Source organism: Thermobia domestica, chromosome 1, assembly GCF_964235325.1.
Source record: "Thermobia domestica chromosome 1, izTheDome1.hap1.1, whole genome shotgun sequence".
Taxonomy (NCBI): domain Eukaryota; kingdom Metazoa; phylum Arthropoda; class Insecta; order Zygentoma; family Lepismatidae; genus Thermobia; species Thermobia domestica.
Window position 1 is genome coordinate 29,781,132 of NC_137454.1, and position 23,845 is coordinate 29,804,976.

Consider the following 23,845-nt stretch of genomic DNA (forward strand, 5'->3'; position numbering starts at 1 on the left):
TGAAAGTGTTTGGTTTGCATTGTACGATATTTTCTTAATTAATATTGAAACCGGAAGTGGTAATTTCTACTACTTCCGCTTTTACTAGAGAGGTTAGTGTGGAGATACAATAAATAGTTTGGGACGCTTAGTTCATTACAGAAAGCCGATTCTCGCTATCTATTACATTTTTACTCTATAGCAATCAACCCTAAAACCGGAAACAGTAGATTTCTGACAATATCGGTTTTAACAGAGAAATTAGAGGGAAGATGGAATATATTTTTGAGACTCTTAATTGATTGCAGAAAACTTCTCGCTATCTATTTGGTCTAGGAATTAATTCGTGCGGGTGGACAAGAGATGGCGCAACGAACGGAGCGTCCCACAGTTCCGTGTATCCACACATGTGTTGCAAACCCCTGTCATCGCGTACCGTTCGTAGTATAGGGCAGTGGATTAAAGCGTCAACAACACCAGTTTGTAGTTAAGTGAACATGGCGCAATTTGTGCCTGATAAAGTGTTTTTGCGGGGTGTCCTGCTGCATTACTTTAACATGCAGAAAAGTGCGACTGAAAGTCATCGTATTTTGGTGGAAGTGTATGGTGACCATGCTCTAGCTGAGCGAACGTGTCAGAAGTGGTTTGCACGGTTTAGAAGTGGTGATTTCGGCTTGGCAGACCAAGAGCGAGCTGGACAGCCAAAAAATTTCAAGACGAAGAATTGACAGCATTGCTCGAGCAGGATTCGTGTCAAACGCAGGAACAACTTGCAGCAGCATTAGGCGTTGATCAAACAACAGTCTCCAAACGCTTGAAAGCCATGGGAATGATTCAAAAGATGTCACATTGGGTTCCACATGAATTGAAAGACAGAGACGTTGAAAGACGAAACACCATTTGCGAATTGCTGCTTCAACGACAGAGCAGAAAGGGGTTTCTGCATCGAATTATTACGGGTGATGAGAAGTGGATCCATTACGAGAACCCTAAACGAAAAAAGGCCTGGGTGAAACTAGGTGAAGCAGGTCCATCACAACCAAAACGAGATATTCACTGTGCAAAGGTTATGCTGTGCATATGGGGGGATATGAAAGGTGTGGTGTACTATGAGCTGCTGCAACCGGGTGAAACTATGAATGGAGGACGTTATCGACGACAATTAATGCGTTTGAAGCAAGCTCTGGCCAGAACACGACCAGAATGGGAGAACAGACATGATAAACTTATTGTTCAACATGATAACGCTCGCCCACATGTCGCAAAACCGGTCAAAACCTATTTAGAAAATGTCGGATGGGAAGTTTTACCCCACCCGCCGTATTCACCAGACATTGCTCCTTCGGACTACTACTTGTTCGATTGCATGAACAACGATTTGATTGGACAGCGGTTTACTTCTTCAAAAGATATCGAAACATGGGTCTCTGACTGGATCGCTTCCAAGGATGAGGACTTCTTTCGCCACGGAATCCGTACATTGCCTGACAGATGGGCGAAAGTGGTGGCTAGCGATGGGCAATATTTTTCTTAAGGTATTTATGTATTTTGTGTTTGTACCACAGCTTCAATGTGTGCGTACCAACCGCACGAATTAATTCCTAGACCAAATATTATCGTTTACACTATATAGAGATCAACGTTAAAACCGGAAGTGGTTGCTCTCTGCATCTTCAGGTTTGAATAGAGGGCTAAGTGAGAAGATGGTACTTATTGTAGGAATGCTAAATCGATTCTCAGAAATCGATAAGGCTCAATATAAAAACCGGAAATTTTTAATTCCTACCACTTTCGGTTTGAACGAACTCGATTCCTAATTTTTGACTCTCTGCATCCTAGTTAAAACTGATATTGATTCATCAAATATTTTTTGTTGTTTTCCAGGCGGACACATGGTTAAAGTATATATATATGCTATGTAATTCAAAAGTTTACTAGAACACTTGTCCACTTACACCTCGTATGCGACCTTAAATCTTTCTATATGTGAATGATAATTCTTATACGGCAGCCAACTCTGTGCCGAGAACCTCCCACTGGTTCCGCTCCGTGGTTTCAAGTTTTTCAGAGCTTATAATCTGTAAATTCCTTGAACTGTGCTTCAAGTGGAACAAACCGGAGATAACAATTGTTTACGCAAATCATAATGTAGTAACAAGAAGTGGACGTTTTCCCAACAGCCATCTTTATATCTTCATTCGGTCTGACAGTAAGACGGTGAGAACAAAGGCAAAGTATTCATGTCAAGATGCAGGTATTGAGGCGCAACCAAAGTGCCTATGACTGGTCGAAAAATCTTCACATAATTCATCAATTTGCTAGGCCTACTTCCTTTATGTATATAGATGTTTCTGCTTCTAAAGCATGCATCTCACTTCATAACGGACGAAATGTCTTGTACGAAAAACAAACATGCACGGTATTTCTTGCTACACAAGAAAAAAGTCAAAGAATAAAAAAACACAAAAAAAAAGAAAAGAAAAGAAAAGTGTTAATGCCAACCGACAACCACAATAAAGTGTTCCTTTGAAAGTACAAAATATCAAATACTCTGTTACAAACAGAACATGAAAATTACATTTGTGTTTTCTTAAAGCATCCAACAGTATTTTGCCAACTATTATGCAAGGTCGTAGATAGATGCTTTCTTAAAGCTTCGAATAAACAGAACGATTTTTCCAGTCAACTTTGCCAGCTATAGGCCACGCTCAGTTGTTCCAGATAGATGTCAGCGGGCTAATGTTATTTCGGTGATTCAGCCTCGAGATACGCATGCTGATGTAGAAAGTACAACAACTAACACAAGGAAAGCACCGCCAAAAGAGTCTTTCCCAGTTCATAGGTAGTTGCCGGATCTGTGATAACATATATAGATCAGGCGATTTCACAATTTCATAATAATTGCCAAGTTCTCCGATAATCTGTACAATCTTTTAGGGGTTAGGAATTACACGAATTATACACACACACACACACACACACATATATATATATATATATATATATATATATATATATATATATATATATATATATATATATATATATATATATGTTATTCGTCAAATTTTAACGCCTATAAATGAATATTTTCTTGTGCAAGAAAAGCAAATGTTAATATGAATGGTATATATTCCACACTATTTCGTGTTGACATTTGCTTCTCTTCTACAAGAAAACATCCATTTGTAGACGTTAAAATTGAAAAGTATCTCATTTTTTTTCCAAAAGTGGCATTGGCCCTTTTAGACCCAAGCCACAGATATATATTGAAAGGATTAAGTAAACTATAGAAAGAAAAGAAAATTCAATATGTAAGTAGTTTAAGAGCCTGACATAGTTAAAATAATACAAAATGTATCATTTTTCTTTTACTTGTTTTTCATAAGTGAAAGGAGATAATGAAATGCAACTTACTACAATCATAGTAAATGATATTCTACAATAGAAAATATGAACCTGAAAAATTTTCAGTGTTGCCATCTATAGAAATTACGGTTACAGTATTGCAAGAATAGCATTTCCCCAAATTCTAAGTTAAAGCAGCGACTGAAGGAACGAACTCAACTGCATTTAATTATGTATCATGTTGTTTTGGTATCATGTGAAATAGTTTTTAAATAACATTATTATTTAATTTTAATACCTAACAATACTTGTATATGTTAAAACTATTTTGTTTATTACAAACTAAACACAACTTCTGGCAACACTGTAATTTCTAAGGATGGCAACACTGAAAATTCTTCATATTTTCTGTTGTATGATAACATGATCTATGTTTGTGGTAAGTTTTATTTCATTATTTCCTTTCACTTATGAAAAACATGCAAAAGAAAAATGGTAAATTTTGTATTAATTTTAGTATGTCAGGATCTTAACAATCAAGTTTGAATATGCAGAATGATCAAACATTTTCCATACATTGAACCAATATTTATGTATTTTCCGTTTTGTGTTGGTAACATGTGAAAAATGCCCTTAGGTTCAGAACAAAGAATAAAATAGGATTCTTGGAGTAGTGGGAAGATAGTTACCATGTATAACGCGAAGTAGTCTGGTAATTATTTATTCATGACGGTATATTTGACACGTTAAAGTACTTCATATTTACAAGTATAAACAAATAAATTAGAAGTAAGGGACAAATGTTGAAACTAATTAAATAAGATAGCTTTTATAGGAATCCTAAACAATAATTGTACTATATAAATAGATTTTTAATGAAAAATAAAATATCTTCTTTCACTATAAACAGAGCTTTGAATTCTCATTTATAGCGATAACATTAATAAATATATATATATAGGTTTATTTGGACAATAGTCCGTATCGTATGATATCATTTTCTTGTAAGGCCAGATCTAAACATTTATGTTGTAAAGGGGTGTGGCCAGACATGTATAAACATGTTTGTTTTAGCAGTAAAGTATATAATACATTAAGAAGCCATTAACGGTGGATGTATCTTCAATTATACAGAAGTAATTTTGTAAAAATAGAAGGGTAAATGCAGAAAATCTTCGGAAAATACAAAAGTTTAAATATATTTTATTTTGTGGATTATCATTGAAAGATTTAGTGAGTAAACTATGGTTTAATTAGTTCCAGAAATTCTGAAATAACGAACTTAAGGCAAATAGATGTTATATATTTCAGAAAGTAAAGCTTGATTTATGCGACAGTAGTGACGTTAACGTCATAAATTTCAAAACACTATCATAAGGAATGTCACTGCTTTAAAGTTATATCAGATTTCTTTCAGACCTTGAGAAAGTATTGGCATCAAAAGTTAAGTAATGTTTGGTGATTTTGTGAAGTGCCATAGTGAGAAACTTTTACCCACTGTAGCCCTTTGGGTCCTAAGCTACCTGAATTTGAAATTGGAAATTATCTATCTTCAGGCATTTATGAAAAGTTGATTTTATTAGTCGGCTTCACTGCTTAAAAAAATGGCTTCTACAGTTCAACAGGCCTTTGAGCATTCTGGTCTATCATTAGTAAATTTACAATAGCAACACAATCGTAAATACCCGTTTTATGAAATTCCCACTTCGTTGTTTTGGTTGTCACTAGTGCTTCTTCCAAACACGTTTTTTTTTGGGGACATTGCTCCCCCGGAGCTCTGAGAGTGCCCCCCGGACGAGACCAAAATAATACATCTATAATATAATAATAAATAAAATAGTACCAGCAGTACCCCCCCCCCGGAATACTACGTGTGCCCTCCCGAAACATTTTTTCTGAAAGAACGACTGGTGTCACTGAAATGTTCATGGGCTTGTTCACTTCTGCAGTCACTTCGGCGGAGGTTATTTTCTTCTAAGATGTCATTATTAATTTAAATATTTAGCTGTCCTTACCCTACAATTAGTTTTTATGTCACTATTGTCCTTATCAAACCCTATTCTACAGTGCATATGTGTTGTCATGATTTTGAATACTGTGGGGGGCGCGGTGGCTCAGTGGTAGAGCGTTCACCTCTGGTGCGTGGGGTCCCGGGTTCGATCCCAGCCCCCGCCAAGTGAACTTTGTGGTGGACAAACACCGTGCTCGTGGGTTTTCTCGGGGTTCTCCCGTTTCCTCCCACTTTCTTCATTCCACCATTTCACTCATCTCTCACCATCACCGTCTCCTTTAGCCTAACCGGCATAACCGTGGGACGTAAAACTTAAAGATTTAATTTCATTTTTTTTTGAATACTGTATCTCATGTTACACCAAATAAAATTGCTGTTTCGGCCATAGATCCTCCAGCTAGAGGGCAGCAGCAGTTAGACCTCTTTGAAACTCAGTAAGGACTGCTATACTATTGACTCAGTCGCCTCATCAACATAATGTCCACGACCACATTGCCTTTCGCTCCTACTAGCACACTATCTAAAGCAAATAAGAGACAGTTCAATGTCGTACAGTTTCAGTGCCGCCAGCATCATCATGATAGATATTATGCCATTATCACTTGCCGCAACTTAGAAGCTTTCATGCTCCACGGTCTTCCGCTAACCTCTTCGTCTTCACGTACGATTTTTTTTTGTTTTGATATCGGTTATCAATTGTAACCTCCTTCGCCATATCCTTCTCTTTCCTGTCACCATACTCTCTTAGCCAATATCTCAACCAGTTTCTCTTCAACTTCTCTTCAACTTCCAGTTTCTCTTCAAGAACTAAAACTGTTCTTTTCTCTCCTACCATTTCTAACACCCTCTCATTCGTTTTCCGTTCGACTCAACTAATTCTCTCTATTCTTCTCCACACCCACATTTCGAAAGCTTCATAATTTTTGCATGTGGCCAGATACACTGAAAATATTGATCAGGTTTGTCATGTGTTTCCACTATTTTGTCCACTATTCCATTACACATATTCTATTTTTACAAAAAAAAAAAAAAGTTAACATATATATTTGTGCACCATCCCCAAGGAAACATTCTGAGTGCGTTGCACCTGATGGCATAGCTTCTGTTGGGTATGTTCATACTTTTGCCGGTGACACTAGAAACAAATTGCGAAGTCTGGTTTTTGTCTTCTGGGAAATACTTTTCATTTTAATCTAAGGTAAGAAAAATCTTTCTTCTAAATTTCATTTCAAAATACGTTTTATTCTACTACTAGTATTATCTTTCTGGGTTTCCTCAAGGCTATTTGACTTGTAATTGTATATATGATGTTGGTAGCTTCATCTTACTGCCTAAATATTGGAGTAGATTGTTTTTTACTCTAACGAAATTATAAATAATGAATTTTCCCTTTAGACCCGTAGCCAACCCAAAAATGTAGGGAAGGGAGCGGTAGAAGTTAGGGGGTCTACCCAACCATATTATAGTTCATTTGCAAGCCTAATGTGAAAATTTTAGGGGGCCCGGCCCACCCTAGCCCCCCGTGGATACGGGCCTGTTTCCCTTATATATTGCCCTCTTCATATTCTTTTAGGAAATAGTTACCTGTATTTACCATCAATCTGTACCAATTAATGAACTTATGTCTAAGTTATTCAGAAAAAAGAAGATATAATGTGAATATATGAGCTTTTGTTGAAGGCTGTACTGTTAATCGGAAGCAGCAGGAATGGAGTATCAGTCCTTCCCGATCACTTAAGGCAGACCTTTCCGATGCCAAAACGCCAAAATATTCCATCGGAAGCATCTCGTTATAGAAGGAGGACACATATTCGTATTTGGATGATAGCCGATTGCAGTTAAGCGCGTGTATGTGACACGAACGTAGATGCATTTATTGTTACAGATTCCCATCTCTTTCTGACTTTATAAATAGTTCCGCTGGTTATTTTGGTGACGGACGCTATGATACTTTTTTCTCCTCGTAACATCAAAAATAGATTCAAGGTTATACTTTTTAAATGATACTTTTTCTATCTCAATTCCAGCGACAGAAACGAGTAAAGCTTCAATTTGTGCTATCATTACAAACCACCCTATCCATCGTATTACGACTGTTCCCTTACTGGCGAGTTGTGCGTAAACAAAGAACTTTAAATAGTCGTGTATCTATATCATATATATATTGTGGTTTGTTTATTAGAATCATTTAACACGGCTAGATACGGAAAATCTGTTTCAGAATCCCTTTTACTTTTCTTGACTCTAGTATTCAAATTTCATTAGGTGGCTTCAGTGGAATTTTTTGTCATTAGCATCTTTTACTCTCATTGGCACACATTTCCTTGTTATAGTTATTTTGGAGATAAGAAATAAAGCCATGACGAAGGAGAAAATTAAACAAACGTTTCTTATAGTGGCTGGCTGTTAACAGCATAATACTGTAAAATGTATTACTGTAAAATTTTCCATAAGATTTCTTCCATAGACGATGCTTTACGACTTCAATAAATCCTCGCTAAACTCGCTGGTTGGTGTGCGACTTGGAATGTAAAATTGAACCCTCAAAAATGCTTCACTCTTAGTATTTCTTTGAAGAAAAATAAAATTTATCATTGATATTGTATTAATAACAGTTCTATTAAAAGAGTAACAATACATAAAGATCTCGGAATATTATTCGATGAGAAACTTACATTCGCTAATCACATCACTTTTGCTGTTAAGAGTGCTATGAAAATACTGGACATTCTTTACAGATTTACTGAAATTCGGGATCTCAAATCACTGAGTATTTTCTTCAAAGCCTTTGTATCTCCTAAAATTGAATATTGCTCAGCAATGGAATATGGTATGTGCTTCAAACTTATCCCGTTTTGATTCTGTTCTCAACTTTATCCTTGCCCTTGTCAAACAAAGAGTCCCTTCAGCGCGTAGTCTTAATAAAACAGAGCTCCTAAACAAACTTAATATTCAGACTCCACTTAATGGACGCATGGTAGCAGACTTGCTGCTTATCCATAAAATTATCAATGGAAAAATTGACTCCAAATTATTGGTTTCTGTTCTAAATTTTCGTGTACCTTCTCGCCTTACTTCCAGTCATACGTTACTAACATATGTAACACCCAGACTATCAATTATACAACGTTCTTTATACTTCAGATTGGCATCATTATATAATGATTTATCTTCAAGGTGTTAATGACCTATACCGACAAACTGTAAGAGGTGATTCCTAACATCAAAATAAGTCATAAAGTTCCTATGGACTTGTGAGGAAAACTGCATAGTTTCAGAGCTAGGGCTGTCCAAAGTCAGTAAAAGGCCAAATTTCAACAGGCCTTATTTCGAATTCGAAAAATCGTGGAGTGGCGGTCCTTATCAACGTAAAAGAAGTCACACATACACAATCCGCAAATGCATATTTCATTAATGTTTAATGGGTATGAAGAGTATTCCTTGCAGGGTGAACTTCTCAGACATGCCATCAACCGAATTTTGAGATATGCTGAGACTGTGATTGGTCAAAAGTAGGCAAACGATAAGCCTTGGTAGCCGTGAACACGGAATCCTGTGACGTGATGTTGGAAGTGTTAAGAATCGTCAAAAGAACGGTCTCTCGTACTCGGGAAAAAGAATGCCTCGATGTTTTCTTTCACGCTTATAAGTGAAGAAAACGTGAAATATACCGTGGTGAAATACATCGCATCACATATTATTCCGAACACACACACACACACAAAAAACGGAGCTGTCGGTACCTAACACTTCGGACTTCCCTCCGAAGCACTGGATGTCGATTGTTGTCAAGGCTTATCTCCTGCTTACTTTGGACCCTCCTTGCAATTAGGGTATATCTGAAAACTCTATTAAGAGGATATTTGAGAATTATATCCTCTACAGAATACCCTGCACACCCATTGAAAATTGATGTAATATGCATTTTTGGATTGTGCATGCGTGACTTCCTTTACGTTGAAAAGGACCACCATCAACAGTTTCTGGAATTCGAAATGGGGCCTGTTGAAATTTAGCTTTTTCGAGATTTTGGACAGCCCTGGCTCTGAAACTATGCACTTTTCGCCATAGGTCCATATGAACTTTTTCTCTTATTTTGATGAGATTTTGTACCGACCTCTTACAGTTTGTCGGTATAATTCATTAACACCCTATATATATATATATATATATATATATATATATATATATATATATATATATATATCGTTGTTGTTTTTTGTTATGTACTTATGTTACATTTTTCAGTATAAAATGGAGATCTGTATCTGACACATTTATTAATAAATAAAAAATAAATTGCCTATTGAGGCTAGCAAATACAACGTCAATAGTAGAGACTGGATTTAAATGCGTCCTTGTTTCTTCTCTTAATACAGAGATTAAAAAAAAAACAGATTTTCACCCATTAGAAGTCAAAAAATTTCAACAATTTATGGTTCTATATTGTAGTTCGCACATACTACTAGCGATCTACTTCATTTGTAGTTTGGTAACGTTTATTCGTACTAATAATTTTGGACAACTATGAAGGAACATTCTTTGCTGTAAGATATACAATGAGAAACTTTTAGTAGCATGCAGCCAACACAGCTGTAAATATATTCTAATTGTTATATTATGTTTTATTTTAACATGTCTGAAAGACTTTTACAATATTCTTTGAAATTATTCATGTTCTTCTTCTTCTTAGCCTTTTTTCCAATTAGCTGGGGTTGGCTTTTCAAATCGCTGTCCTCCACGTGTTTCTATCTTGTGTTATATTCACTGTGACATCACACTGCAGTATACCGTTCTTAACACAATCTTCCCACTCTTCTTTGGCCGGTTGGTCTTGTTTCCCACATACTTCTACAGCATCTAATCGGTGAGCTACGTACTTCAAATGTCTTCTTCTTACATGCCCTAACCATCTGAGTCTACTCCACTTATCTATAGCTTGCATGTAACGTTGAAATAACATTATTTCTTTATTTTGTATTGTTATTATTTCAATTTATAATATTAAAAAGATGAAAATCACAAATATTAAATAAGATATAACTCAAACCCCGTGGCTACAGCACCATATAATTTAAGGTCAAAAAGTTCCAGCTATCGTGACATTTCGACTAACATTTGGAGAATCACAATAAGAAAAAAAAAAGTTTTAAATTTATTTCTTTATATATGAAATGAAAATGAAGTGTACTAGAACTAAATGTAATTGATTGTAATTTTAATTAACTAGCAGAATACCCGCTCTTCGCACGGGGAGAATAAGTTTTCTTTTGGACATAAAGGCGTGAATTTGGATTTAAACTGCATCGGCAATGTAACTGTTCATCGCAACGACCTCGAAAACTATGTATTGGTCACTAATATCGGTCATTTCCGTACATTATATATATATATATATATATATATATATATATCCCCTACCCGTTCTTAGAAGATTGCACCGTCAAAGTGAAATGAAAAAAAACATCCCAGGCCCGAACCTCATCTATGTTGAAAATTTGATCGAGGTTGTGTTGTTCAAGAGGTACGAAGTCACAAAATAGTGACTTTCGTTTATATATATATATATATGAGAGAGAGAGAGAGATAAAATTTGAAGTTATATGATATGTACATACTATTTACTTATTTGATCTGATTTTTATTTTTATCAATTTTAAAATTTTTAAACTTGTTTCACATTGTATTTCTATTCACCTCGATTGACATGACACACAATTTTTTAAAAAATATCCTATGTTCGAATTGTTCATGCGAAATGTGCTGTGAAACATTAAAGAATAAACGAAGACACAATTTACAATATAATTATACAATGGCCCAATTAAAGAATGTTTTTCGCAAATCTGAAATTGTATCGCAATGTAAAACATTGATAAAAACAAATGGATTATATCGCAACTGAAAAGCAACTTTAATGCGTACATATTTAGATACATAGTTTACAATCTCAGAGACGATTATGGGACTGAATATATGCAAAATTATTTCTATTCATTTTGGTTTATACGTTAATCTTAATGTTAACTTTGATTAGGTGTCAATTTAATTTAGAATTTTCCAAGTATCACACATTGCAAAAGACAAAAACTCAATTGCAGAAGACAAAAACTCAACTTTGCAAAAATTGTAACTTTCTTTGTAACTTTTGAAAATTTACAGCGAAGGAAAATCATTCCATTTCAATTGATGGAATTATTTCAAGAAGCCTAGAAAGTCAGAGAAAATTAAGATAATTATGTTGTACATTTCATTGATTCAGTTTAACGTTACTATAAGTGAATCTATAGTCTGATTCGGAATTTGTGTTCTATGTTGAACTGTAATCTTCGTCAATTTTTACGGTCAAATTACTCAATAATAAACAACCTATCAAAGGCACTGATACACTTTATGTTTCATAGTACTTTCCAAGTAAAATTACTAACTGTTCTATATTTTAATATTACGGTTTGTTTTTCAAGTACTCTGAATCATTGAAAACGATGATTTTTTTTTTCTGATTTTATAAAGTTTAATTTTAAATTGCTTTATATGCTGCTCACTTTTTCCTCTCTTATACAAGAACGTATGAAATTTTCTAAGCACTAGTTATTTTAGACAGCTTCAGTCTCTCTTCGCTCGTCTACCGGGTAGAGTATGTGCTTTTGGTTTACAGGATCCTTGGTTCAATTCCTAATAGAAAAGAATTAAAGTTTGAACGTACTACGATGGTTCGGATTCCAGGTCCTCGTCTCAAAAAGCCTTGGTACTGAAAAAAGGACACTAAATTTTTCAACAAACAACAATACAGACAGCTTTACTGTTATCGTCTTTATTGCTGTTGTTATCTATTTGTTGTATATAAATTATAATGGCATTTATTGATTGAACAAATCTAATAGAGCATGACTTATAGTGTATTTAATTTGTACCGCTAAGTAGTAAATACAGGGTGTTTCAAAATAAATATCGGGCTTTTAAGGCTTTGTAATATTTATTATATTTAATGTACAACATCAAATGAAAGAGCAACTCAAACAGTTTTTGCTCAAATATTCAATGTGAGCACCATTCGTCGCAGGGCACGCATGGAGTCGATAGGCGAGAAAGGCCTATAAACTTTTCGCAGGAATGTAGGACAAAACACATTTAATTTAGAGGAGTCTCGTTCCAACTGTACCATCTCGTGGGGATTTACTGACCCCCAGATGCGTATGAGTGTTCACATTGCCACTTACGTGAAATGTTTATTCATCATAAGGCGACTCAATTCAGAAAATCTTTATCGTAATGCAGCAACATTTCATTTGCAAAGTTGGCACGTAAACCGTAGTCTGTAAGCTTTAGAGCTTGTAGCAACTGCAAACAATAAGGACGTAGTGGTAAGCGTCTTCTCAATTTTTTTTCATACAGACGGTTGCATTGTAACTACAGATTCAGTCTTTGCAAAAACACAAAAACTTTTTGCTCACTAGTCGCCATCTTTGCTACTAGCACTTTCTAACGGCAGATTAAGGAAACAGTGTATGCGCATGCATGCGTACAAAACTGTTTGAGTTGCTCTTTCATATGATACATTATTTATAATTGTAAGTTAATTGTAACAAAATACTACAAAGCTTTAAATTCCGATATTCATTTTGAAACACCCTGTACATAAGAGGGTATTAACGAAGATTAATGGCTACAACGGTTCAACACATTGAAAGTACAAGTGAGTCACCAGCAAAAATCGATAACCTCTTAAGTTATTTCTTCTGACAATATCTTTGAAATTGATAGGACGTCTAGAGTACTTTTCACCAGAGATTTTATTTATTTATCTACTGTATGTATTTTACAAATTGCAGAACAGAGTAATTTCAACGTCCAAATGAAAGGTAATATACTTATTTTGACATACTTTCTCGAATCGTTACTTACGTGTCTCAAAAGGCGACCAAGTTTATGTATGTTGCCTCTGTATCCTTCGATGCTGTTGATAAACTTAAGATCGTTGGCTCGGTGAGGGACTCCAAGCATCAACTCCAAAGCCTTCAGGAGGTCGGTTGTGTCCTCCCCGAGCCGAGCGGAGTACTTCACCAGCTCCTAAAATAAGTATAAAAATGAATTTACTTCTCAAGAGCAACTCTTATATATTTTTGTTGTTTTACGCACTATACATATCTAAACCATGACAAAGATTATTCACCAAAATTTAGTGTATACTTTAATTTGATTTTATTGCTTCCAGTATGAAGTAATTAATACAAATACTGATTTTTTTATTTGCTTAATGCTAAATCTTATTTGATAACAAAATTCTCCTGGAAATGTTCACGTCATTGAGGTCTATATTGTAGTATTACATTCTTTTGTTTTTGTGTGTAATAGCCGTAAGTTTCTAGAGAAGCGAGATATGTTTTAATGTATATTTGAAGCAAGATAAAGAGGAATGTGTGCTTGTATAGTTGTTACAGGCTAATATAGCACTGTCATTTGACTGATATGAAATTGTATAGAAAAACATCTTTTGTTTTTATTTTATCAGCCTGTGTAAGTTGGAAAATGTGTTGTAAGTTCAGGGAGCATTATTTTTGTTTTGAAGAAATAATATATTAATTTACGTAATAATAAACATAGATAACACCACGGGATTGGGGAATGGCGAAAACTTCATAACGAGGAATTACAAAATGTATATCCTTTACCATTCCCCAGGAATTACAAAACGAGGAATCATAAAATTTAGGGTCATCTAGTCTAGGAGGCTTACGTGGGCAGGTAATGTACAAGAGCGCCCATCAGGGGGAGGCAAGGTGGGGCGCTTGCCCCCTAGAGGAAATTGTACTTCAGAATATCGAAAATCCAATAGAATTTTTACATTAGTTACAGCAAAATTTGAAACTATTTTTGAAACGTCGCTTATACTTGCCCCCCTTGGAAACCACAACATGGGCGACCTTGGTCATGTAGCGAGAATGGAAGAAAGTAGGAACGCTTTCAATGTTTTAATTGGAAATTCAATCGGGAAATTACCATTAGGAAGACCTAGGCGCAGATGGGAGGACAATATTAAGATGGATCTCACAGAAATAGGAATACAAAGTAGAAATTGGATCCAGTTGGCTAAGGATATAAGTCAATGGAATTCTTTTGTGAACGTGGGATTGAACTTCTGGGTTCTATAGGCCATAGAGTTAGTTAGATAGCTAGTTAGTATATCACCATAGCAATATACTTTTGTGATAAATTGTAAACATAAAATGTTTCTTCCAATAATTCACTTCTCGATATATATTCAAGCTGGAAAACGACAACTTTTAGAACAACATATTGATATTGACACATTGCACGAGTAATATTAGAGGTTATGTAATCAATCACAAATAAGAACAAACTTCTATATAAATGTTTATATTCTAAGCTTTATAGCTAATTGAAATGATTGTACGTTACCTCCCAATTTATTTCGCCCCTAAAACTTTTAAGAATGTAGTTGATGTAAAAATAATTTTTTAACAAGTATTTTAGATTATCTTTATTCTAAGTACTATATTTTATTAAAGGAACTTGGGGAATGTAAACATTTTACTCTTGTATATATAGAAAAGAAGTGGCACTATTAAAAGTGTTTCTCTTTATTTAGTTAAATCATTTCTATTACAATGTTTTTTTAAACCATTAATAAGTTTCATTTTTTTCTTGTCGAAGTTCGAATTTCGATGCAAGGAAAACAAACAAAGTGATATATTTCAGTTGCATACTGTTTAGTTTAATCATGGATTACTCACATTCGAAATGGAAATCACAAATCCAGACAGTAGCTATTCATAGTAGGGAAGTAAATAAACTAATGTGATCAGAGTCCTTCCAGCTAATTTGATTACAAATATCGTATTTTGTAACATATTGATTAATGCGTATCATTCCGGATGTGTGTTTCAATGAATGCGTAGAATTTTCATTGTTGGCTCTGCATTGTAAGAGGCACTTACGGAGTTGCTTGTGTCAAGAAGTAACGAACTCTGTCTTCAAAAGCTAAATATAATGATGATGAGTTAATATGGTACCACTCATCGTCTATTTAAACACTGTCTGCGAGGTTCTAGTTCTTTGAGTTGATTTTAGTTTAGCGTCCCTTTCAGCATCGAGGCTATATGAGACGTGGACCTACTGATTAACGTGGAATCCGAACCACATGAGCTCCCGCCGGGAATCGAACCCGGGTCTCCCACGCAAAAGGCGCGTACGCTAACCGCTTAGCCACGGAGGAGCTCGTTCAAGTTCTTTGTCCACTGAAAATACCAGGAGATTAAGGTGGTGTCTCTGTACGAGGCCTGTTGGAAAAGTACCCTAGCTTCTTTGTTCTTGAGGAAACTGCATGGTACAGTTTGTCCACATTTAGCATTGTGGAAGAGTTGTCCATGATACCTTTAGTTGTCGTTACTTTCATTTGTGTCTGCTGTTGTGGAGGAATGGTTATGTTTTGGTAGTCTTTTGTAGTCTCGGCGCGGATGTAAAATGGTGAAAACATGGGTACATGGATAGCACCTAAGAACTTGCAAACATCCAACTTCTTCAAGCCAGAACTAGGCTCGAAAAGATCCAGAAACGTTCGCCAAGTGCGTAGAAAAATCAAAGCAATGTTGATTGTGCTCTTTGATTGCTGTGACAAAGTGTATCATGAGTACGTAGAGGAAATACTTCTCTTCGGTCACTTGCCGTTGTTTACGTGGCGCATTTTGTCCGAAATGGCCAGACCTATGGAACTCAAAGATCAGAAGATTGCACCAGGATAATTTTTCTATTCATGCGTCTCATGTTACTATCTTTTTCGGCTCAGCACAACATTTCGATGGTTCGTCAAGCTCCCTACTCTCAGGGTGATAGTCTCTTGAGTCTTTGACCATTTCCAAAAATCAAAAGGTACCAGAAAGAAATTCGCTTTCGCACCCGAGAAAACATCTAGCGCAACGTGACGTCTGCTCTCGTAGTACGGTACCTTCCGAGGATGGATTGCAGGCCTGTTTCGAGCAGTGGGAAAACAACTGAATTCGGTGTGCAGAAGCAGAAGGCAGATTTTAAGATGACTGCCGAAGTCTTCACGTGTCTTAATAAGCTTGTCCCTCCTTCATATCATGCAAAAAAGTATTTGATTTCATATTTTCGACACCATTCTAATTTTGTTTGGTGATTTCCTCACTTTTGGATTACCCTGTAGATTCTGTTTTGAGATAACTCTTCAGACGGTTTTGAATTTTATTCTTGATCGATCTGAACCAATTTCTTTATTCCACTGAAATGAGCCATCAATTATTTTCACATTAAATTTGGACCAAATTACTCAGTCCATTTCTGAGAAATAAAGGTCCACGAATCTAAAGCATTATATAGCACTAAGGTGATTCGCCACCAGAAGGAATTTGAATATTTGAGGAAAGTGTAGATTGAAAGTCCGCAATAAATAAATACGATGGTATTTAAATTCAGTTTTGAGCTGTCGAAAAATTGCTTACATCTCGTTACGTTACTTTACATCGTCATAAGTAATCTGTCCTTACTGGAGGTCCTCAACTAACTGTTTCGCCATAAGGAGGAGTTATTCCCTTTAAAAGTATATTTCATTTGAAAACTTCCGAGAGGATAGGGAAGGAATCTTGCAAAACTGTCGAAATTGCAGAAATTTATAAATTTCGTAGAGGGGCAGAGTTGAATTTAATAAGCTATCACTACAGAAAAAAAATGTGTTACCAAGGTAAACAAGTGAATTAATATTTAATTTGTACATTGCAAAAAAAAAAAGCATTATAATAAGGCCCATAGGTCTCTATATAAACTTAACTCTCTTCATAGATTTAGTGCAAATCACTTAAAAAGAAACAATTAAATCTTTCAGTTTAACGTCCCACGGTTATGCCCTTTCAGATGATGATTGATGCACGTGAATGATGATATAATTGGTGGAATGAGAATGTGGGAGGAAACGGGAGTACCCTGAGAGAAAACATGGACATGACGTTGTCCACCACAAGCATCGAACCAAGAACCACGGGAATCGAACCAGGAACTCCATGCACCAGATCTAAGCGCTCTACCATTGAGCCACGGTATCACCCTGCAGAACATCTTAGTGAAAGTTAAGAAATATTGGCATTCTACGAAAGCTGAAGGAAGATTCATGAGAACTGTTTAAGAAAAGAGAAAAAATTTCCTACACTAGGCGGATTGGATTAAATATAGAAAAGGAATATACAGCAATGACGGTAATCCGTGGCTCCACCCTTTATAAATAAATGCTTGCTTTAAAAAACGAAAGTAAAATATTTTTACTTTAATATCGCACGGTTATGCCTTTTAGGCTAAAGAATACGAATTATTAATGAAACTGAATTATTGTGAAAGTACATTATTAATGTTCTCACTCCGGAAACCCGGGACCACGGACAACAAAGACGCACGCGATAGCCACTAGATAAGCGGGAAGGGCTCCTAACTTTGAAAAACAAATAGTATAAGTTGATTAGAGTACAAGGGTTGAACACCGTGGCGATTGTTGAGAATATCAACTAGAAAATTCTTGGGGCACTATAAGGCATAGTTATTGTTATGTCATTATTCATGCCAGTGAGGAAGAAGTCTCTAGGGTATAATATGGCAATCCGCTTAGGTATAGTTATTGTTATGTCATTATTCATGCCAGTAAGGAAGAAGTTTCTAAGCCATAATATGGTAATCCACCTAGGTATAGTTATTGTTATGTCATTATTCATGCCAGTGAGGAAGAAGTCTCTAAGGCATAATATGGTAATCCGCTTAGGTATAGTTATTGTTATGTCATTATTCATGCCAGTAAGGAAGAAGTCTCTAAGGCATAATATGGTAATCCATCTAGGTATAGTTATTGTTATGTCATAATTCATGTCAGTGAGGAAGAAGTCTCTAAGGCATAATATGGTAATCCACCTAGGTATAGTTATTGTTATGTCATTATTCATGCCAGTAAGGAAGAAGTTTCTAAGGCATAATATGGTAATCCACCTAGGTATAGTTATTGTTATGTCATTATTCATGCCAGTAAGGAAGAAGTTTCTAAGCCATAATATGGTAATCCACCTAGGTATAGTTATTGTTATGTCATAATTCATGTTAGTGAGGAAGAAGTTTCTAAGGCATAATATGGTAATCCACCTAGGTATAGTTATTGTTATGTCATTATTCATGCCAGTAAGGAAGAAGTCTCTAAGGCATAATATGGTAATCCACCTAGGTATAGTTATTGTTATGTCATTATTCATGCCAGTAAGGAAGAAGTTTCTAAGCCATAATATGGTAATCCACCTAAGTATAGTTATTGTTATGTCATTATTCATGCCAGTAAGGAAGAAGTCTCTAAGGCATAATATGGTAATCCACCTAGGTATAGTTATTGTTATGTCATAATTCATGTCAGTGAGGAAGAAGTTTCTAAGGCATAACATGGTAATCCACCTAGGTATAGTTATTGTTATGTCATTATTCATGCCAGTAAGGAAGAAGTTTCTAAGGCATAATATGGTAATCCACCTAGGTATAGTATTGCAAAGAGAAACAGTGAGTCGTAATACTGGAAACTACGAGAGAACATAAGAACATCTGGCTCCACTACTGTATTTAATGAAACAAAATTACTGAAAGAACAAACCTATCTAGATTAAATCATGTAGAACTAATTGCAATTATATCTCATATTCTGAATTAATTAGAAATTTAAATGCTGGGAAGATGCGTTAAAATAATTAATGATTCGAAGTCACGTGAAGTTGATATAAATTGTTAGCTGTCCTTCTGTGAACGGGACAAACTGGCTTCTCTAACAAGCTGCTTTCGAGTATTTTTGGCCTCAACAACGAGTAGCAACACATTGGTTGGAACTCTTGTTCGATAGATCCTTTCAATTTGGCATCGTTTGAAGACTCGCCTTGGTTTAGGTGGAGTTCATTGACACAAGGCACTTTCACTTCTTACCACAACAACATTGATAGGAACGCTTTGTTTCGAGAACAATATATTTAGTATTGTTTTCCATCACATATTTGACTTTATAAGAGTATAAACAATCATTTATGTATATATATAAGCTGCACTAATGCAGACATCCTGTAGATCTGAAAAGCCCTGTGTAGATAGTTGAACGTTTGTTTGAATTTGGTGTTTAATATTTATTGAAAATGATCCATTGTATTTATGTGTATTGATAAAACATATGGTGAACACAATCACAATGCGAAATTAGAGTAATTGTGAGGAGGGGAGGGCTATTTTGTTGAAAGGTATGGAGCAATCAATTCTATCATGCTCAAAGGTTATCATGTGGGTACTTTCTCCATTAATTTTCCACAACCCCATCAGTTTCAATATTCACTCCTTTAGAATAATAATTCTGTACCGTACCGGTTATTATAGGTTTCGTAGGTCTGTCCGATTTTTATCGAAGTCTCTCACTTTACGGGTCTCAGCTCGTGTTACTTCAATTTTTATGCATAATGACGTATCGGCATTTATTTTCTAGATTTTCTTCTTTCATCGGTAAATTACATTACTTGCTCTGTTACAATGTAATAAATTAAAAAGTACTATATAGGTTAATACTAAACAGAAACATCATCATCATCATCATCATAGGTATTCTGCCATTATTGGCAGGTCACTTGTCACAACTGAGAAGCTTCCATGCTCCATGGTCCACGCTAACTTCGTCGTCTCACGTACAATTTTTCTGTTTAGATATCGTCCATCAATTGTAGTCTTCTAAGCCCCTTCCCTCTCTTTCCTGTCACCATACCTTCTAGTACATCTCTCGTGATACAGTTCCTTCTTAGTCAATGTCCCAATCAGTTTCTCTTCCTCTTCTTTATAATATCTAAAATTGTTATTTCCTCCCTCACCATTTCTAACACCTCCTTCGTCTTCCGCTTAGCCAGCTAATTCTCTCCATTCTTCTTCACACCCACATTTCAAAAGCTTCCAGTCTTTTTCATTATTTTTGCGTAATGTCCATATTTCTGACCCATACAGTACAATACTCCACAGGAAGCATTTTATGAGTTTTTTCTCAATTCTTTATTCAAGCTCCAAAAAAATAGTATTTTCTTACTCTTAAAGGCTTCTTTCGCCATTCCTATCCTTGCTTTTATTTTATCTTTACACTTTATATCATCACTAATATTACCACTCAGGTGCAGAAAGCTAGTCACTTGTTCTATTTTCTCCCCTCCTACTATTATACTTGACACTGAACGCTTCGTTCCAATCACCATGGGTTAGTCGATAGGTTGCACTAATATTTTAGATTTTCTCCTGTCAGCAGTAAACTGATGTCACAGATGCAATATAATAGGTTAAAACGTAGTATATATGTTAGTAATAAAAAGTAGTACGTAGGCTTTACGCACAGTAATATATAAGTCGGGCTCATATTTTATGTTCTCGTCTCTAGTATACTGGTCCTATGGTTACGATGTAAAAGACAGATAAATGTTAACTTAAATAATAATAAAGATTTTAAAAATATATGAATCAAGTTTTTACGTAGTTCATTTGTAAGCATTTAATAAGTCAAAATCAGGAATATCACTAATTGTTAGAAGTTTGTGTAGTTAAAGAGAGCCTGGTTATATCCAAATAATCATGGAAAAGAGTACGGATAACCGAGGAGAAAATACTTCAAGAATAAATTAAAACTAATATAAGAAAGTATGTACGTGTTCCCTCGTATGTGACTAGAGTCTAGAATAAGACGAATGAATATATGTATTGATAAAAATTATAAAAGTGCAAGTCCCCCGAATATTCCCCGTTTTTCAGCATACTTATAATAATACACAAACTTTTATTACTGCTCTGGAAATTTTCTATAGTGTCAAATACCCTGATAACAGTAACGACGTCAGCTTTAGTTTCTTCTGAGAAGCAAAGAAAATTTTTGTGAAGGCAGTTATTTTTTCGTAGCCACCATGGAGTAGGGTGACCACATTTAGACAATCAAAATAAGGGACACTCAACAAACTGGCACAATTTGACCTAGGTGTGTCATTGTTATGTCGTTATTCATGCCAATGAGGAAGAAGTCTCTAGGGCATAATATGACAATCCACTAGGTATAGTTATTATTATGTCGTTATTCATGCCAGTGAGGAAGAAGTCTCTAGGGTATAATATGGCAATCCACCTAAGTATAGTATTTGCTATGTCGTTATTCATACCATCTAGAAAGAAGTCTCTAGGGCAGTGTTTCTCAAAGTGTGGGTCGTGGGCCGTTTTTTTGTGGATCACCAGAAGTTTTTCCTTTTAATTATGAAAATTTTATTTTGATGCAGAAACATATGTTGTAAAATATTATTCAGAAAATGAAAATTTGAAGTGTATGTTAATGGAGTGAAGAGTAAGTGGTTACTCAGAGTCTTGCTGTGTTGTACAGTCAGTAGAGATGCTGGGTTAGGGTGGAAAGAGAGTGAGTGAGTCACAATTCTCTCACATGGTAGGGCATTGTGTCGGGAGTAGTGTTAGCTCTGTCTTATCTTTCTATGGAAACATTTTAACTTTCTTTATGCATATGTACGATTTCATATGATGCAGTTATTGAGAAAGAAATTTACATTATACTTGCTCGATCCTCACCGATTGATATTCTCGTCCGACAGGGCCACTGCATTCATATATTTACATTACAATTTAGTTTGAAAGTAAGATATTTACGATGACATAAAAGAAACCAACTAAATTTTGATTTGCTAAAATTAAGCATGGAGCTCTACTTTGTAAAATTCCTGATCGCTCGGGGTGTTCACAACAACCCTAAATAAATTTCATGTTAATTACTCATACGGACTATTATTGAACGAACTGGAATTAGAGATACGATTTATATTTTTTAATTGCTTTGAAATACACCACCATTACGTAGAATGACAATGCTTATTTGAATAAAAGTAGGTGGGCCACAAAATACTTTTTATTATTTAATGTAGCTCGCAGTAACAAGTTTGAGAACCACTGCTCTAAAACATAATATGACATAATATGCATAGGACATAATGCCACTTAGGTATAGTCATTATGTTGCTACTAATGCCAGTGAGGAAGGAGTCTCTAGGGCATGACAATTCACCAAGGTATAGTAATTATTATGTCGTTATTCATACTAATAAGGAAGAAGTCTTCAGCTGTTCAAAATGACTAGATTTTCATTCACATTATCCCAATTTTAATTTTTACATTTTCTTTTAACATTTAACAGGAGCCAGGATTTGAGGCAGTGATTGTCACTTGAATCATATTTTTTGATGACTGAATTTCTTGTAGAATAGTTGATCTTTCCTTTTAAAAAAAAACTGTAGGAGTTTATATGAAAAATATTTTTAAAATGACGCTTTGTGATTATACTATGTAACAACAAGTCTAAAGGTTTACGTCCCACTTGCATTTTTCTGGGGGATCGAACAACTTTCTGAAAAGAAGAGGACAATGTATTAAAAAAAGGGACAAACTTGTCATTCTGCCATGGGGGCTTTTCCCGCTTGCCTATTCTCTTGCAAATCTTTCAGTTTAACGTCCCACGTTTGTGCCCTTTAGGCTAAGGGACGCGGATGATTAAGGTAAGTGAATGATTTAATGAGAAAGTGGGAAGAAAAGGGAGTACTCCGAAAAAAACCCACTGACGCGATATTGTTCACCACAAACATACCTGGCCGAGGATCGAATCAGGGACTCCAAGCACCAGAAGAGCACTGAACCACCGTGTGTCTACCCTTTGTCGTCATTTCTGCATGATAAACACAGTTTTTGAATATTTTATATTATCGTAGACAACAGATGCCACAAGTCTGATGAAAAACGCACAATGACGACTATCGGCAATCAGTCGTTTTGAGGTTATGGTTTGCGAAACCCGGAAAACTTAACATGACTGTGCTAATATTTCAAACATCATTATTACAAAGTTTCAGTATTAGTACGATTTCAGAATTGTACGTCTTCACTTTCATTTTGGGAGGCGTTATGAAGAAAAAAAAGTTCTAGGACATTTTGTTATGCGAATTGGCATAGACCTACATAAAAATAAAAAAGATAGAAAAAATGAGGTTGGGAAGAAAGAAATTTACTTAAGAATACAGAAGAAATAAAAGATAAATATAGTGACTAATATTACTTAATACTACTCGCAGTTAATCCTTCATCATAATTTGTTACACTGCTACTTCTGGCAACAAAAAGATATTTACGATCCACCTAGATATATTTTTTGTTATGTCGTTATTGGTACAAGTGAGGAAGAAGTCTCTAGGGCATAATATGGCAATCCCCCTAGGTATATTTATTGTTATGTCGTTATTGATACCAGTGAGGAAGAAGTCTCTAGGGCATAATATGGCAATGTATCTAAGTATAGTTATTGTTGTGTCGATTATTACTGCAAGTGAGGAAGAAGTTTCTAGGGCATAATATGACGATACAGCTAGGTATAGTTATTGTTATGTTGTAACTCATGTCAATGAGGAAGATGTT

At 35.3% G+C, this 23,845-nt stretch overlaps 1 protein-coding gene across 9 annotated transcripts in view; it reads right to left on the reverse strand.

The window, feature by feature from the left end:
- Obsc (Obscurin) overlaps positions 1 to 23,845 on the reverse strand; it is a 633,182-nt gene that overhangs the window by 190,341 nt on the left and 418,996 nt on the right. For all 9 annotated transcript variants that reach the window (XM_081756092.1, XM_081756083.1, XM_081756059.1 and 6 more), the window contains one exon: positions 13,244 to 13,408. In XM_081756092.1, the coding sequence (XP_081612218.1) occupies positions 13,244 to 13,408 (165 nt within the window). The remainder of the gene's footprint in view (positions 1 to 13,243; positions 13,409 to 23,845) is intronic.